Genomic DNA, 15,429 nt, shown 5'->3' on the forward strand with positions numbered 1-15,429 from the left:
GAGATAGTGTGTAAGTCTCATCTCCCAGGCTGACACAAAGTAACTGCTCTCCAAGCGAGGCGTATGGAACTCGCCTCAGTGCTGGCATTCTAGAAGTGGGGAAAGAGGGCAGAGAAACTGTGACCACCCAACCCTGTTTAACTCCCTTGGGGGCGGGTCTTTCAATCCATGTTTTCAAAGTCTTATCCTTTGATCCGATCCCTAAGGCACAAGGTTTTTTTTTGTTGTTGTTTTACAACATTTTTTAAAGGATTTATTTATTTTATGTATATAAGTGTTCTATCTGCATTTACACCTGCCAGGAGAGGGAGTCAGTTCACATTATAGATGGTTGTGAGCCACCATGCGGTCGCCGAGAATTGAACTCATGACCTCTTAGCCGCTGAGCCATCTCTCCAGCCCCCTTTACAAAACTTTTTAAAAGCATAATGTGTCGAGAAAAAAAAAAAACCAGAATGCTTAGATGCTCTAAACCATGGCACCGCCTCGGGCGCGCTCAACCAAAACCCGATTGTGACACCCAGAGTCCGCAAACCACGCGCTTAAGCGGCCTATCAGGCCAGGGACGGAGGCTCGAGCGCAGCCCCGGGGACGCCCCAACCGTCCAGGGGAAAGAGCGAGTTCCGGAAGCGCAGGGCTGGCGAGAGGACCAGCGGGGTTAGCTGGCTAGGGTGGTGCCTGCACGTTTTCTCGGCCCGTCAAACCAGGAACGCGCTTCGACGCAGGCCCCCAGTCCGCACACGGGCGCCCGCAGCTCTCCTCGCGGAGGGGCCAGCATTCCGCGCAGGGCGTTCTCTTCAGGCGTTCGCGGTAGCTACCTCGGTCGGGCAGCGCTCCGGCGCGCGCACGGAACAAACGCACCCAGCCCGAGCGGGGGCGGGGAGCTATTAGAGTGTGCGCACGCGTCGCGCGGCTCACGCAGGCGCAGTGCGGTCCCCCGGGCGACGGCGGCGGCGGCTCCTCGGGGTGGTCGGCTCCCTCCCATCTAGGCCGGCCCCAGCCCGTCTCGCCCCCCAGAAACTCACTGCTTGGGGCTGTGGACTCTCTCATCGTGCCCCACAGAAGTAAATTGGGGGGAGCCTGGGGAAGCCGGAAGTACCGCCTCGAGAGCCCCAAATACGATCGGGGAAACGGAAGTGGCCTTTAGTGCCTGGTTGGGGGAGACCGGAAGTGACGGTACCGTGGGGACGTCGGGGGCGGAGCAGAGGGTGGTGGGCTGTGTGTGTGTGTGTGTGTGTGTGTGTGCGTGTGCGTGCGTGTGCGTGTATGTGTGTTTGTATGTGTTTGGCCCGGTGTCGGTTAAGTCGTGTCGCTGAAACACCGACGGAAGGCGGAGGCGGAAGGAGGGGGCTGTCAGCGAGCCGGTCCAGCCTCCCGTGAGTGTCCGCGGCCTGGGGTCTGTGGTGATTTAGGCGGGTTCGATTGTGGTGGGCGCGCGTGCGCGGAGCCACTTTCCTCGCCGAGTCCAGCGCGACCCTCCCCCCGCTCGCGTTGTCCTAGGATTTCCCGATCCCTCGGGCGCTTGCTCGGTCGCGACCGGTGATGACACTGGCCTCCGGTCGGTCTCGTGCTTGCTTCCCTGATTCCTAGCCCAACTGGCTCTCCCTATTGTGATTGGCATTGTGGAGCCCCTCCCACCTCTCGTCCTTCATGTCCCGATGCCGCCGATCTCCTGCCCCTTTGTGTTTCTCTTCCTGTGGCCCCCAATCAAAACGGGGGAATGAGGGCGAGGATGAATATATGTGCTTGTGTATGGGAGAGTTTTAAGGGATTGGGGCGGAGATTGGATCCAGGGAGGCTTCCGGGAGTGTGAACCAGAGAGCGAGCGACAGCGAACCATTCCTCCCCCTTCTTCCTCAGAGAGCTGTCGGCCATGGAGCCGAGTGATAGTGTCAGTACCGCTATGGAGGAGCCTGCCAGCCTGGAGGTACTGGTGAAGACCCTGGACTCCCAGACTCGGACGTTTATCGTGGGGGCCCAGGTGAGACAGCAGTGCTCTGTAGAGATGACGCCCCTTTGGCTGGTGCCTGATTTTCTTGTCAGTGACTCCTTTGTCCCTTACCGCATAGGACATCCGATGTTCTTGTTGAGTGAGGCAGGTTTTGTTTTGCGTGTCTTCACCTTGATGGAACTCAGTGAAGAAGGGAAATACAGAGGAATCTCTACCTATCCTGGGCAGACCCCAGCCCAGAGGGACACACATGGCTCTGGCCTTTGGGACCGGACACTCAGCGCAGTGACCTCAGACAAGTACAGTGTGTTTGTTCTTTTTTAAACAAATCGTTCGCAGGCTACGTCTGTAGATTCCAGAAACCTGCTTCCACACACTGTTAAGTAGAATTGCCAATGTCTGAGGCAGAATTTCAGTCTCTTGAGCTTAGAGCCGTGTAAACACAATTATCCTTGCTTTTTACTGCATGATTCTTGAGACGCAATCATGAGCAAGTAATTTTCTTGGTTTTCTGAAGCATATATTTTAAAAACCACCAACAGATATATGTGATAGTTAATTCTGGGCCTTGTCTAATTAGGAACATTCTCTTTGGGATGAGGACACCAATATCTCATATGGCTCAGGGTGGCTTTGACCTCCTCCTGACCATTTTGCCTCCATTGTCTAATGTGTGCTAAGACTGTGGGTTTATGTATCACACCTGATTTGTTTTTACCCCTTTTTTAAGATTAGGGTCTTATTTAGTTCATTATGTGTTAGAACTGACGGTCTTGGGCTTCATGATCCTCCTGTCTCTGCTTTCCAAGGTTGAGGGTTTCAGGTGTGTGCTGTCACATTGGTTTGTTGTTGTTGTTTTTCCTTATTTTGTGTGTGTGTGTCCTGCTAGGCATTGAACCTAGGACTTAGCACAAAGTACTTACTACTGAACTGTCTATAACCTTGTGTTCCCTTTTGACCTTCTTCTTTAGTTAATCTTCCAGGCCTTGGTTCCCAGGCCTGTACTACTTAACCACTGGGGGTGATGGTTGTTTTGGTTTTGGGGGGGGTGTTTTCAGTTTGTAAAAAGATTTTATCTTTCTTTTATGTGTGAGTGTTTGTGCGCTGCTATTTATGTGCACCGTATGTGCGCGTGGTGGCGCCTAAGAAAGGCAGAAGACGTGAGATCCTGCAACCTGTGGCCTTTTCCTCCTGTTATGGAAGTTAGGGAACCATAGTCCTTGCTCTGTCACGGATGGTTGTAAACCTCTTTGTGGGTCTAGGAATTGAGTTCTGGACCTACACAAGAGCAGCAAGTTTCGTCAACCACAGAGCCATCTCTCCAGCCTCTCGTCTGTGCTTTATATCAGGTCTCACTTTGTAGTCATGACTGGCCTGGGAATCAGATCCACCTGCCTCTGTCTGTGGGCTTAGAGGTGTGTGCCATAGTGCCCACCTGTATTTAGCTTTAAGATTAGAGCCGTGAACTCTTTTTTTTTTTTTTTTATTTAATTTTTTGCTTTTGGCTTTTCAAGACAGGGTTTCTCTGTGTAGCCTTGGCTGTCCTGGAGTTGCTTTGTAGACCGGGCTGGCCCCAGGCTAGCCTTGCACTCACAGTGATCTGCCTGCCTCTGCCTCCCTGAATGATGGGGTTAAAGACGTGTACCTTCCTGCTATGGTTTTAAATTTAGAAAAGCATCACCAATCTCTCTAGATACTAAGTGTGAGAAAGGCTTGCCTTGTTGTAAGATTTATTATTATTTTATTATTTGGCTCTTTTCTTTTTCTTTTCTGAGACAGATTCTTTCTACATGGCTGTGACTGTCCTGGAACTCACTATGTAGACCAGGCTGGCCTCCACCTCACAGAGATCACCTGCCTCTTCCTTTCAAATGCTGGAGGCCTACTCCACCATGTCCCACTTACTTTTCTTTTTAATTATGTATTGGTTATGTGCAGGTTATGTGCTTCTAAGTACATATGCTCATAGCATTTAGAGACCCTGGGTCCTCTAGAGCTGCATTTACCAGCAGCTGTGAGTTGCTGCCCAGTGTGGGTCCGAGGTCCTCTTTAAGAACATTGTGAGCTCTTAACCACTGAGCCACTTCCCTAGCTTGCCTTGCTTGCTGGCTTGCTTGTTTCTTTCTTATTGGTGACTTCCCTTCCACCCCCCACACCGATTGTCTGTTTTTTTGTTTTGTTTTGACTCAGTAAATCCCTGGCTAGTGATACTGATTTTGACCTCAGCTCCTAAAGTCAGCCATTCCTCTCTGTTCTTACGTTCTTTAGTTTTCTGATTTCAATGCCTGACTCTCCTTTCAGATGAATGTAAAGGAGTTTAAGGAGCATATAGCTGCCTCTGTTAGCATCCCTTCCGAGAAACAACGGCTCATCTACCAGGGCCGGGTTCTGCAAGATGATAAGAAGCTCCAGGAATACAGTAAGGGGCCAGGGGCCTGCTGAGGTGAAGGCTGCTGCAGAGGCCGTGCTTTCACCTGCTTACAAGTTTTGCTGTGTGTCTCCTTTTTCTGCAGATGTTGGGGGAAAGGTTATCCACCTGGTGGAACGGGCTCCTCCTCAGACCCAGCTCCCTTCTGGAGCGTCTTCTGGGACAGGGTCTGCCTCAGCTGCTCATGGTGGGGGATCCCTTTCTGGCACTCGGGGCCCTGGGGCCTCTGTTCATGACCGGAATGCCAACAGCTATGTCATGGTTGGAACCTTCAATCTTCCTGTGAGCCTGTGTTTCTCATGTGGGAGGGTTTGGTTGGGAAGAGTAGCTTTTGATTATGGCAGCTGTAGGAAGCTTGGAAGTTGGATGCTCTGAGTGAGTGCATTGGGTTTGGAAACGCTCTGACCTATACTGGCCTCAGTTTTCAAGGAAGAGGGGTTAGGGGCCCCAGGAAAGGAATTGGCAGTGTGGGTAGTGGAGGCATTAGGTTGTGGCTTCTCCCAGAGCAACTTCCCTTGCCCTTTCCCCAGAGTGACGGCTCTGCTGTGGATGTTCACATCAACATGGAACAGGCCCCAATTCAGGTATTGAGGAGCCTGGGAGGGTCAGGGAAGGGGATCTGGGAGAAGGAGGCCATGGGGAGGGGGAGGACCCGGCTGAGGAGATGCCTGAGGACTGGGTTAGTATGTTGTGGAGCTCACAACTTCATCTCAGACCTGCCCTGATCATCCGTCTTGTCTTATAGAGTGAGCCCCGGGTCCGGCTGGTGATGGCCCAGCACATGATCAGGGACATACAGACCTTACTGTCCCGCATGGAGGTGAGTGGGCAAGGCTGTCAGGCCAGAGCTTGTGTGTGTCCTTTCCTTTCCTGGTCTTGCAGTAGGAGCATTTCTGGCCTCATCCACATTGGCTGCAGGAATCTGCTTTCCTAGTCTGGGGTTTTGTCTGTAGTTGTTCTTTTAGGCAGAGAAAGTATGTTTGTGAGGCTGTCTTGTTCCAGTTGGCCTGCCCTAGCTTCCTCAAGCGTGGCTTACAGGCGTGTGCCACTGTTCTGTGCTGCCACCAGTCCTGAAGCCAGGTGTCTGAAGAGTTCCTTTCAGACTTACCAGATAATGTCATAGACTCTTCATTTAAAGAAGTAGTGCACCCCCGCCACCCAGTCTTGGGCTGTCCTTGAACTCTCATGTCCTCTCAAGTGTTGTGGTGTGAGGCACCATGCATGGCTTCATGCTGCAATTTTGAAGTTTTTTCTCTTCCCCTCTTACCCTCTCCTTCCCCACATGGTTTATCTATAGCCCTGGCTGTCATGGAAATAAATCTGTAGATCAGACTGGTCTTGAACTCACAGAGATCTTCTTACCTCTGCCACCTGAGTGCTGGAATTAAAGGCATGTGCCACTATTTTTTTCTTTTCAGATTTAATTCACTTTATTTTATTTTATTTTTTTTGTATAAAAACCCTTATGTGGTAGCCACAGCTGGAGCCTGAGTCCTCTGAACAGAGACTCTGGTGTGGGTTTTCACAAGATGATCAGTGAATTCCTGATGAGGAGACTTGGTGAACACAGTCTCTTTTTTCAGAAGTCTGGGGTCAGGTAGCTGTAGGTCTTGGAGACGGCATCAAAGGTGGCCTTGGCAAAGCTGCCCAGGGTGGCAGGGCAGCCCCTGGCTGATGTGTCGCAGTCATCAGTACCGGCCATCATCAGTAGCTTCTTGGGCACAGGAGCAGAGACGATGCCAGTGCCTCTGGGGGCAGGGATGAGATGCACCAAAACAGCCACAGTGGCCTGTCCCCTTCATGGAACGGTGTTGGGTTTGCCAGTCTCATTGTCCTGAGCCTCTCTGCACAGGGACAGTGGAAAGCTTGGCCAAGATGATGGCTCCTCAGATGGTATGCCACTATTTTTAAATTTAAAGTTTTTAGGGTGCTGGAAATACGGCTCAGAGATTAAGAGTACTGGCTGCTCTTCTAGAGGTCCTGAGTTCAATTCCCAGCAACCACATGGTGGCTCATAATTACCTATAATGAAATATGTATAAATAGTAAATAAATAAAAAAACTAATCTTTAAAATTTTAACTGTTCTGTTTAGTACTGGGGTATCCTAACTTTATCAGTTGTGTTACAGCTGCAGCCTGTGACTGTCTGCTGTCCTCACGGAAGTTAGGAGCGCACAGCCCCCACTCTGTAAATGTTGTAGGTGCTTACTGTGCATCTAGTTTCTGCAGTCACAGGACTGCACAGCCCTGCCTTCAGGGAGTCTGGGTGGGGCAGCATCTCTACTCTTGACTGCTCTGCTCTGCATAACCCTCACAGCAGTGATTTCATCCTGCCTTTGCTGTCCTGACTCTTCCTCCACCTTCAGTGTCGAGGGGGAACCCCAGCACAGGCCAGTCAGCCACCCCCGCAGATGCCGCCTGTGGCCTCGGAGGCAGGAGCCTTGAACTCACAAACATCAGAGCCAGTGGAAGGTGAAGCACCTCCTCGAGAGCCCATGGAGTCAGAGGAGATGGAGGACCGTGCCCCAGCTCAGACTCCAGAGCTTACCCCTTCTGGCCCAGCTCCAGCAGGCCCAACACCTGCGCCAGAGACAAATGCACCCAAGTGAGAGATGCAGGGAACCCTTGGGGGCTTGGCGGGAGGAGTGGGCGTGGTGCAGTGCAAGGACCAGGCGGGCACCCGGCAGAAGGACTAGGTCTCTGATGCAGGGCGACCAGATGCTTCTGGAGCTGCGGCTGGCGGAGGCCCTCCCTGGCCGGAGCTCCTTGCCTCCTGTGCCCAGGACTGTGCTGGGAAATGGAACAGTTTGCTTTCTCCCCTCTGTTCTCGGAGGACAGCCCCAGCTCATCACCCTGCTCTTCCCACAGCCACCCTTCCCCTGCAGAGCACGTGGAGGTGCTCCAGGAACTGCAGCGCCTGCAGCGCCGTCTTCAGCCCTTCCTGCAGCGTTACTGCGAGGTCCTGGGCGCTGCTGCCACTGCAGACTACAACAACAATGTGAGCCTTTTGATGGCCTTTTACCCTTCTCGTATCTTGAAGCAGTAGGTTGACTTGTAGATAGCCCTCCCCTGTCCTCAGAGTTAGCACAGGATCCTTTTCGATACGATCTTCTGCCATGAGGATGGTGGCAGGCTTTGTGCCTGGTGTGTCCTTAATTATGCAGGAAGTGTGCAGAGTGAAAAAATAACAGGCGGTTACTTAACGCTTGCCAGGTTTTGTAGGTAATTTGTTATGTATATTGAGTAGAATTACTTGAAATTTGCTTTCAAAAGCTTTGGTCCATGCAGAAGCTTCCAAAGACAGAGGACATGGCATAGTTTCAGAAGGCATCATCCCTGTTCTTAATTTCCTGCTTTTCTGGGTTTGACCTGGGTACAGCATGAGGGCCGTGAGGAGGACCAGAGGTTGATCAACTTGGTTGGAGAGAGCCTGCGGCTATTGGGCAACACTTTCGTGGCCTTGTCTGATCTGCGCTGCAATCTGGCCTGCGCACCGCCACGGCACCTGCATGTGGTACGGCCCATGTCTCACTACACGACTCCCATGGTGCTCCAGCAGGCAGCCATTCCCATTCAGGTGGGTTCAGGGAGCCTGGGTGGAGGGAGAACAGAGGGCCGTGCTAGAGTAGGATGACCCAGATGGCTGCTGGGAGGCCAGAAAGCAGGACTGGGGAAACCTGTGGGGAAGTATGTCGAGTCTCCAGAGGTGCCTCTCAGGGCATTCACATCTGCCTGTCCATCTCTAGATCAATGTGGGGACTACTGTGACCATGACCGGCAACGGGGCTCGGCCTCCAGCAGCTCCCAGTGCAGAGGCGGCAACTCCAGGCTCTGGCCAGGCCTCATCCTTGCCTCCGTCTTCTACCGCTGTTGATTCATCAGCCGAAGGAGCTCCCCCACCGGGGCCAGCACCACCACCTGCTGCCAGCCACCCCCGGGTCATCCGGATTTCCCACCAGAGCGTGGAGCCCGTGGTCATGATGCACATGAACATTCAAGGCGAGTTAGGCACAGTCCTCCAGAGGTGCTGGCAGGGGCGGGAGGGCCAGCACGCTGCATTTGCCTCGCGGAAAGGAGCAGGAGGGAGGCGCGCTGTCCTTGGGGCACAGCCTTCTGTTGCAGTGGGGTAAAGAAAGGGCAGGGTTTCTGGAGGCCCAGGGGGTGGATGAGATCTCAGGAGGGAGCAGCTATGCCTTGGCCCTGCCATGCTGACATTTTCTGTCTGTCTTCCCTGCTCAGATTCTGGAGCACAGCCTGGTGGTGTCCCGAGTGCTCCCACTGGTCCCCTAGGACCTCCTGGTCACGGACAGACCCTGGGTAAGAATGAGGTTATCAGAGCTGAGAGCTCTGCTTAGAGAGAGGGGTAGGGCTGAGTGGGTGGGCTGAAGGGGTCAGGTTCAAGGTTACATCAGACCCACCCCCCAGGCTCCACCCTCATCCAGCTGCCCTCCCTGCCCCCTGAGTTCATGCACGCCGTCGCCCACCAGATCACTCATCAGGCCATGGTGGCAGCTGTTGCCTCCGCGGCCGCAGGTAATGACATGGAAGGGGTGGCTCGGGAGGCGGGGCCCAGCTCGTGGGAGGTGGGGCCCAGCTCGTGGGTGTGCTGTTTTCCTCCAGGCAAGGGCTGAACCCTCAGCTCTCTCTCTCTTTGCCGTCCACAGGACAGCAGGTGCCTGGCTTCCCAACAGCGCCAACTCGGGTGGTGATTGCCCGGCCCACTCCTCCACAGGCTCGGCCTTCCCATCCTGGGGGCCCTCCAGTCTCTGGGGCTCTGGTAAGCAAGGGTTGGGAAAAGTAGCTGTGGGAAGATCCTGGTGAATTGTGGGAAGGACAAGACTGAGCCCTTCTGTCCCCAGCAGGGCGCTGGGCTGGGCACAAACACTTCATTGGCCCAGATGGTGAGCGGCCTCGTGGGACAACTTCTTATGCAGCCTGTCCTTGTGGGTGAGTCCTGTTCTTCCCTAGATCAGACTTCAGTATTTCCAGCTGCCCCTGGGGATGATAGTGCCTTATAAGCCCAGAGCCTGACAGGCTGAACCTGGAGGTTACCTGAGTTCAAGGACATCCTGGACTATAGACTGTAGACTTCTAAGTTAGCCTGGGCTGCTGAGGAAGATTTTGGGGCAAGGGGCATCTGTCCCACTCTCCTTGTTGACCCTCCTTATCCTGCTCACTAGTCCCTCCTAGTCCTCGTAGAATGTCTTAGTTCTTGTTTTCCTGCTGGAAAGACCAGAATGAGGCAGCTATAATTTGGTTTTTGTCCAAATGTGCTTTTTTTGGTTCCTGACAGCTCAGGGGACTCCAGGAATGGCTCCGGCTCCAGCTCCAGCTCCGGCTCCGGCTCCTACCCCGGCCCCAGCTCCAGCTCCAGCCACTGCTTCAGCTAGTGCTGGCACTACCAACACAGCCACCACAGCTGGCCCTGCCCCTGGGGGCCCTGCCCAGCCTCCACCCCCTCAGCCCTCTGCCGCTGACCTTCAGTTCTCTCAGCTCTTGGGGAACCTGCTGGGGCCTGCAGGGCCAGGGACTGGCGGGCCTGGCATGGCTTCTCCCACCATCACTGTGGCAATGCCCGGTGTTCCTGCTTTTCTCCAAGGCATGACTGATTTCCTGCAGGTGAGTAACTGCCCTTCTGCCCGTTTGTGTCCCAGCCCGGTAGTGCAGTGGTCCAGTTGCCATCCCGTAGCTGCCGAGTCCCAGCTCTTAGGATATGGCAGACATTAGCGGGAAAGGGGCCTGGAAGCTTGTGGATGCTGCCCGCATGCCGCGGTGGAGAGTGGGTGATGCTGATTCTGCTCTAACCCGTCCTTCGGAGCGGAGAGGCAGTTGTTTGCTGTCCTGCGCTCTGTTGAGTGTCTGCACGCCCCCCGTCCCCCAGCATTCCAGCTTAAGAAGGTCAGATGTGGTAGCCACGCCTTTAGTCTCATCACTCGGGGAGGTAGACCCAGGTGGTTCTCTACAGAGCCAGTTCCAAGACAGGCTACAGAGAGAACCCCAGTCTAGGGGGAAAAACAGTTACAGCCGGAGCTGGCTCTGGCTCCTCTTACAGAGGACCTGGGTTTGATCCTCAGCGCCCACATGGTGACTCACAGCCCTCTGTAACTCCAGCTCCAGACAATGCAGCATGCTCTCTGGTCCCCATGGGAACCAGGCACATACATTTCACAGACGTACAGGCAGGCAAAATGCCCATAAACGTTGAACACGGTGATAAACGCGTTTTGTTTTTTACTTGAAGTCAGGTCGGAATCTGTCGCTTTCTCTTCTCCCAGGCCTGTTGTTTTGTGCCTGCGAGGCAGTTTTCTGTTCTTCACCCTGTGCTCTTTGTCTTCTGTTCTAGGCATCACAGACCGCCCCTCCCCCCCCTCCGCCTCCACCACCCCCGCCCCCTGCCCCTGAACAGCAGAGCACACCCCGACCAGGGTCCCCTTCCGGTGGGGCAGGGAGCCCTGGAGGCGTGGGCCCCGAGAGCCTGCCGCCAGAGTTCTTCACCTCCGTGGTGCAGGGGGTGCTGAGCTCCCTCCTGGGCTCCCTGGGGGCCCGGGCCGGCAGCAGGGAGAGCATTGCCGCCTTCATCCAGCGCCTCAGCGGCTCCAGCAACATCTTCGAGCCCGGGGCTGACGGGGCCCTCGGTGAGCAAAATGGGGCAGCACGGTCTTGGGGAGTAGAAGCCACAGGAGGTAGTGGTCGTTCTTTCCTGGGGAGGGGCATTAGCTGATGGCGTGTGGAGCTGGGCAAGGGGGTGAAGGGAGTGCTCACGCTGTCCCTCTCCTAGGGTTCTTTGGAGCTCTGCTCTCCCTCCTGTGCCAGAACTTCTCCATGGTGGACGTGGTGATGCTTCTGCACGGGCACTTCCAGCCACTGCAGCGGCTGCAGCCGCAGCTGCGCTCTTTCTTCCACCAGCACTACCTGGGTGGCCAGGAGCCAACTCCCAGCAACATCCGGGTAAGCGAAGGCCCGGGGCCCGGAGCGGTCCTCCTTTCCACCCCATTCCTTAACACTGGCTGAAGTCCTGTCTGTCGGTGAAAGCTGGGCTTCCGCCCAAGCTTGGGCTTCGGGGGCCAGGGCTAAGGCTCTCGAAGGCTGTGGGTGGACCTGAGCTGGCATGTTCCCACAGATGGCGACCCACACCCTGATCACCGGGCTGGAGGAGTATGTGCGGGAGAGTTTCGTGAGTGCCCGTTGCTTCTTTTCTTCCTGTCTAGGTTTGCGTGGGGAAGCTGGGCTCCCTGCTGCCTTGGCTTCTGGAGCCTTGGGGCCCTGATGTGGAGGTCTTTGTGTTTCTTGTTTCAGTCCTTGGTGCAGGTCCAGCCAGGTGTGGACATCATCCGGACGAACCTAGAGTTTCTCCAAGAGCAGTTTAATAGCATTGCCGCCCATGTACTGCACTGCACAGGTCAGGGGGGCCAGCCCGGGACTGGGGGACGGCTGGGCAGGGCTGCCGGAGACACGGGAGACACGGGCCTCTCACGTCCTCCCTGCAGACAGTGGCTTTGGAGCCCGGTTGCTGGAGCTGTGTAACCAGGGCCTGTTTGAGTGCTTGGCCCTGAACCTCCACTGCTTGGGGGGCCAGCAGATGGAGCTTGCTGCTGTCATAAATGGCCGAATTGTAAGTGACACCCAAGTTTAGGCTTTTTTGTTCTGTGTCTGTGGTCTTTATTGTCTTCCGACTCTCCACCTGTTGCCCTGGATGTACTAGATTGCACGAGCAGGTTGAAGGTGTATGCTAACTCTGCTTTCTAATTCTCAGCGTCGAATGTCTCGTGGCGTGAACCCATCCCTGGTGAGCTGGCTGACAACAATGATGGGACTGAGGCTTCAGGTGGTCTTGGAGCACATGCCTGTGGGCCCTGATGCCATCCTCAGATATGTGCGCAGAGTCGGCGATCCCCCCCAGGTAAGGAAACCTGATAGGCTGTGGGGTCGGGATGTGAGGAGACTAAAGAGCTAGACTGGGCTGACACTGCCCACCATGGCCCCTTTCATTTGTTTGACCAATTTCACAGGCACTTCCTGAAGAGCCAATGGAAGTTCAGGGAGCAGAGAGAACTTCCCCTGAGCCTCAGGTACTGTTGAGAGGCCAGGTGATAGGGGGTAGATGGCTGGAAGAAAGGGGGTTTGGGGCAAAGAGTTTTCAAGGCTGGACCTTCCTGCGTCTGCCTTCCAGCGAGAGAATGCTTCCCCAGCTCCTGGAACAACAGCAGAAGAAGCCATGTCCCGGGGTCCACCCCCTGCTCCTGAAGGAGGTTCCCGAGAGGAGCAGGATGGAGCTTCCGCCGATGCAGAACCTTGGGCAGCCGCAGTCCCCCCAGTAAGTGGCAGGAGGTGATCCAGTGGGCTAAAGAGCTGTAAGTTGTGGGAATTATTTCTAATCCTTTCCTCCCCAGGAATGGGTCCCTATTATCCAGCAGGACATTCAGAGCCAGCGGAAGGTGAAACCTCAGCCGCCCCTGAGTGATGCCTACCTCAGTGGTATGCCTGCCAAGAGACGCAAGGTTGGTCTCTGCTAGGAGGTCTCTCTCTCCAGTACCCTTGAGCTAGCGGCCTTTGCTTGCTAGTTCAGTCTTCATCTAGTTAGGAAGCCTATTTGGGAGTCAGGCTTGTTCCTGATTGGTCCATGTGACCACATGGGCCTTCACCTTTCTGTTTTCTGGCTCTTCTGGTTCTCAACTGTCATCTCCCAAGTGGTTAGGGTCCGTTAAGGTGGCCTGTGCCTTGAAGAACAGCTAGCTCGAATCCCAGGTTGACCTGCTGGTGCCTTCTTCGCTGTCAGAACTGGTGCAGGCTGTTCCCTGTGCTATGTAGACACTGCTTACCTAACGGAAAGGGTGAACTGGGTGGTGCGCTGGGCCTCATGTTGATCCCCTTTTCCCTCTCAACCTGTCCCCCAGACAATGCAGGGTGAGGGCCCCCAGCTGCTACTCTCAGAGGCAGTAAGCCGGGCAGCTAAGGCAGCCGGAGCTCGGCCCCTGACAAGCCCCGAGAGCCTGAGCCGGGACCTGGAGGCACCAGAGGTTCAGGAGAGCTACAGGCAGCAGGTGCCCCCACTTTGCAGCAGAATAGGGATGGTCTATCGGGAGGGGTTGGGCCAGGTTCCTGCTTCCCTGGATGTATTCAGAGATGAACTGGTAGTGTGGGGGCTGCCCGTTGGCTGACGGTCAGGGTTCTCACTGTGGCATTTGGGAAGGCTCAGCGATCTCTAATTGGGCTCGCCAGCATGGCTGCTGGGGGAAGTGTTTGCAGAGGGTTGGTCTTCACGCTGGTTGGGGTCTTAGGGCTAAATCAGGGCTCCTCCCGCCCTGCTTGTGCTTTCTTTCTAGCTCCGGTCTGATATCCAGAAACGACTGCAGGAAGATCCCAACTACAGCCCCCAACGCTTCCCCAACGCCCACCGGGCGTTTGCTGATGACCCCTAGCCTTCTCACCAGGGGACCAGCCCCCCCCCCCCCCTTCACAGTATTTAAGAAATAAAAGTCGGATTTTCCTGGCTCCTTTGTCTGGTAGTGATGAGTACCTTCTCCTTACACATTGCTTGAGATGATCTATCCCTGGGAGCCCAGCTGCAGGTACAGATCACACCCCTAATGGACTGGCGGCAAGCCTGCCTGTCTGCTTTACTGTGAAGATGGACTGGGGAAACGCGCGTTTATCGGTCTGGCGCTTAGCGTCCTGCGTCTCCAGTGCCCGTGCTCCAGGAGTGCGCTGTGCTGACTTTACTGCCCGGCTTTAAACTCGGGCCGCCTCCCGAGTTCCGCAGCTTCCACCGCTGCTGTCTGGAGCGGGAAAGGCCTCATCCCCGAGCACCCCGCTGAACATGAGTTCAGTATGGGACCGCCGTGGTTTGAAAATGGCCCCATGGGAGTGGCATTGTTAGGTGGGACCTTGCTGAAGTGTCCCTGGGGGTGGGCCTGTTGCCTGGCTGGACAGATGTAGCTCTCCGGCACCACGTCTGCGGGCCAGCCACCCTGCTGACAGACGGCCGGGGCTTCTTGGGAGGAACGTGGGGTTTGCATTAGGAAAGCAACTGAATGCCTTAAGTGGGGCTTAATGGGCCGTGTTAGGAGGAGCAGGTGAGTGGTTGCCGAGGGTGACTTGAATTGTGGGAGTTTGATTCAAGAAGTTTCATAGAATATTGGGATGAATCTATGGCCTACAGACCATTCTTGTGGCATTTTAGTGAAGGATGTGGCTTTCTGCCCTTGTCCAAAAAAAAAAAAAAAAAAAAAATCTTCCTGAGGCTGAATTTTAAGACATGGATTAACGGCTTTGACAGCCTGTGTTGATCATGTTGCTTGGTTATTAGTATCCTCGCTTATGCAGATCTATACTGAAAAGGAACCGGCTGAGCAAGGACAAACCAACCATTCCGACAGAAAGGGGAATGAGAAAGTGTAAACAGATAAAAGCCAGATGCTAGGTGGAATAAAGGGAGTGGTGACTTGGCAAGACCGCACCCAGCTAAACCCCCAACTTGTGAAAAGGAATTAAGAAGCTTTGAATCCCAGACTCTGGAAGACAGAGGCAGGCACATCTCTTTCGTTCCAGACAGTGAAAGAAACCATCAAAACCAGGAAGATGATAAAGATGTAACTGAACAAAGCCATGTTCCAGCCCCAGCAAGCAGCTTTGGTTCTGCTCTCGCTGTGAAAGTGAAGCCTAGCTTGCCTGCGTGTTGGAGATGGCAAAATGTGGGGTACCTGCCAACAGGGAGTGAATGGAACCGGCCCAGGAGACACCCAAGTGTGCTGCAGTCAACGCTGAAAGGAGGTACAGAGCTGAAGAGGCTTTGACATCAGACATTGGAGGCAGAGTCTGGCTGATTTTCTTTCTGTGGTCCAGTATTTCCTATGTTCCCTTTTGGAATGGCAATGTCTATCTTAATGCCACTGTATGTTAAAGTATACGATAGATGCCTTTTGATTTTAAAGCGGAGAGATGGCAGTGAATCTCCGAAGAGGCTTTTAAACAGGCTCCAGACTGACAAAACTGAATGCATCTCACCTTAGCCTGTGGGGCTAAGGAGCGGAATGCGGTGGGTCTGAATGG

At 54.5% G+C, this 15,429-nt stretch overlaps 1 protein-coding gene across 18 annotated transcripts; it reads left to right on the plus strand.

Annotated features, from left to right (window-relative positions):
- Positions 1 to 917: 917 nt before the first annotated feature.
- Positions 918 to 13,872, plus strand: Bag6 (BAG cochaperone 6). 18 transcript variants are annotated; one of them, XM_055591910.1, is made up of 26 exons: positions 918 to 1,176; positions 1,861 to 1,981; positions 4,253 to 4,370; positions 4,465 to 4,661; positions 4,910 to 4,963; positions 5,125 to 5,199; positions 6,747 to 6,985; positions 7,249 to 7,378; positions 7,760 to 7,957; positions 8,127 to 8,379; positions 8,620 to 8,697; positions 8,806 to 8,913; positions 9,045 to 9,157; positions 9,240 to 9,327; positions 9,674 to 9,999; positions 10,724 to 11,015; positions 11,159 to 11,328; positions 11,501 to 11,554; positions 11,677 to 11,779; positions 11,868 to 11,992; positions 12,134 to 12,280; positions 12,390 to 12,449; positions 12,551 to 12,694; positions 12,771 to 12,878; positions 13,275 to 13,421; positions 13,704 to 13,872. In XM_055591910.1, exons 2-26 carry the CDS (start codon positions 1,874 to 1,876, stop codon positions 13,797 to 13,799), a joined length of 3,531 nt encoding a protein of 1,176 aa, XP_055447885.1. In that variant the 5' UTR covers positions 918 to 1,176; positions 1,861 to 1,873; the 3' UTR covers positions 13,800 to 13,872. The 18 variants fall into 18 exon arrangements, with proteins under 18 accessions (XP_055447885.1, XP_055447878.1, XP_055447879.1 ...); XM_055591903.1 differs by lacking the exon at positions 918 to 1,176 and adding an exon at positions 1,187 to 1,376; XM_055591904.1 differs by lacking the exon at positions 918 to 1,176 and adding an exon at positions 1,187 to 1,376 and having other exon boundaries at positions 9,243 to 9,327.
- Positions 13,873 to 15,429: the final 1,557 nt, after the last annotated feature.

This window comes from Psammomys obesus, unplaced genomic scaffold, assembly GCF_907164565.1.
Source record: "Psammomys obesus unplaced genomic scaffold, mPsaObe1.curated_primary_1811, whole genome shotgun sequence".
NCBI classification, from domain to species: domain Eukaryota; kingdom Metazoa; phylum Chordata; class Mammalia; order Rodentia; family Muridae; genus Psammomys; species Psammomys obesus.

Coding starts and splice junctions, on each gene's coding strand:
- Bag6 (XM_055591903.1), top strand. CDS start 1,267: ATGTGTGTTTGTATGTGTTTGGCCCGGTGTCGGTTAAGTCGTGTCGCT. Junction 7,379..7,759: donor CTGCAGACTACAACAACAAT/GTGAGCCTTTTG, acceptor ACCTGGGTACAG/CATGAGGGCCGTGAGGAGGA. Junction 11,780..11,867: donor CCATGTACTGCACTGCACAG/GTCAGGGGGGCC, acceptor TCCTCCCTGCAG/ACAGTGGCTTTGGAGCCCGG.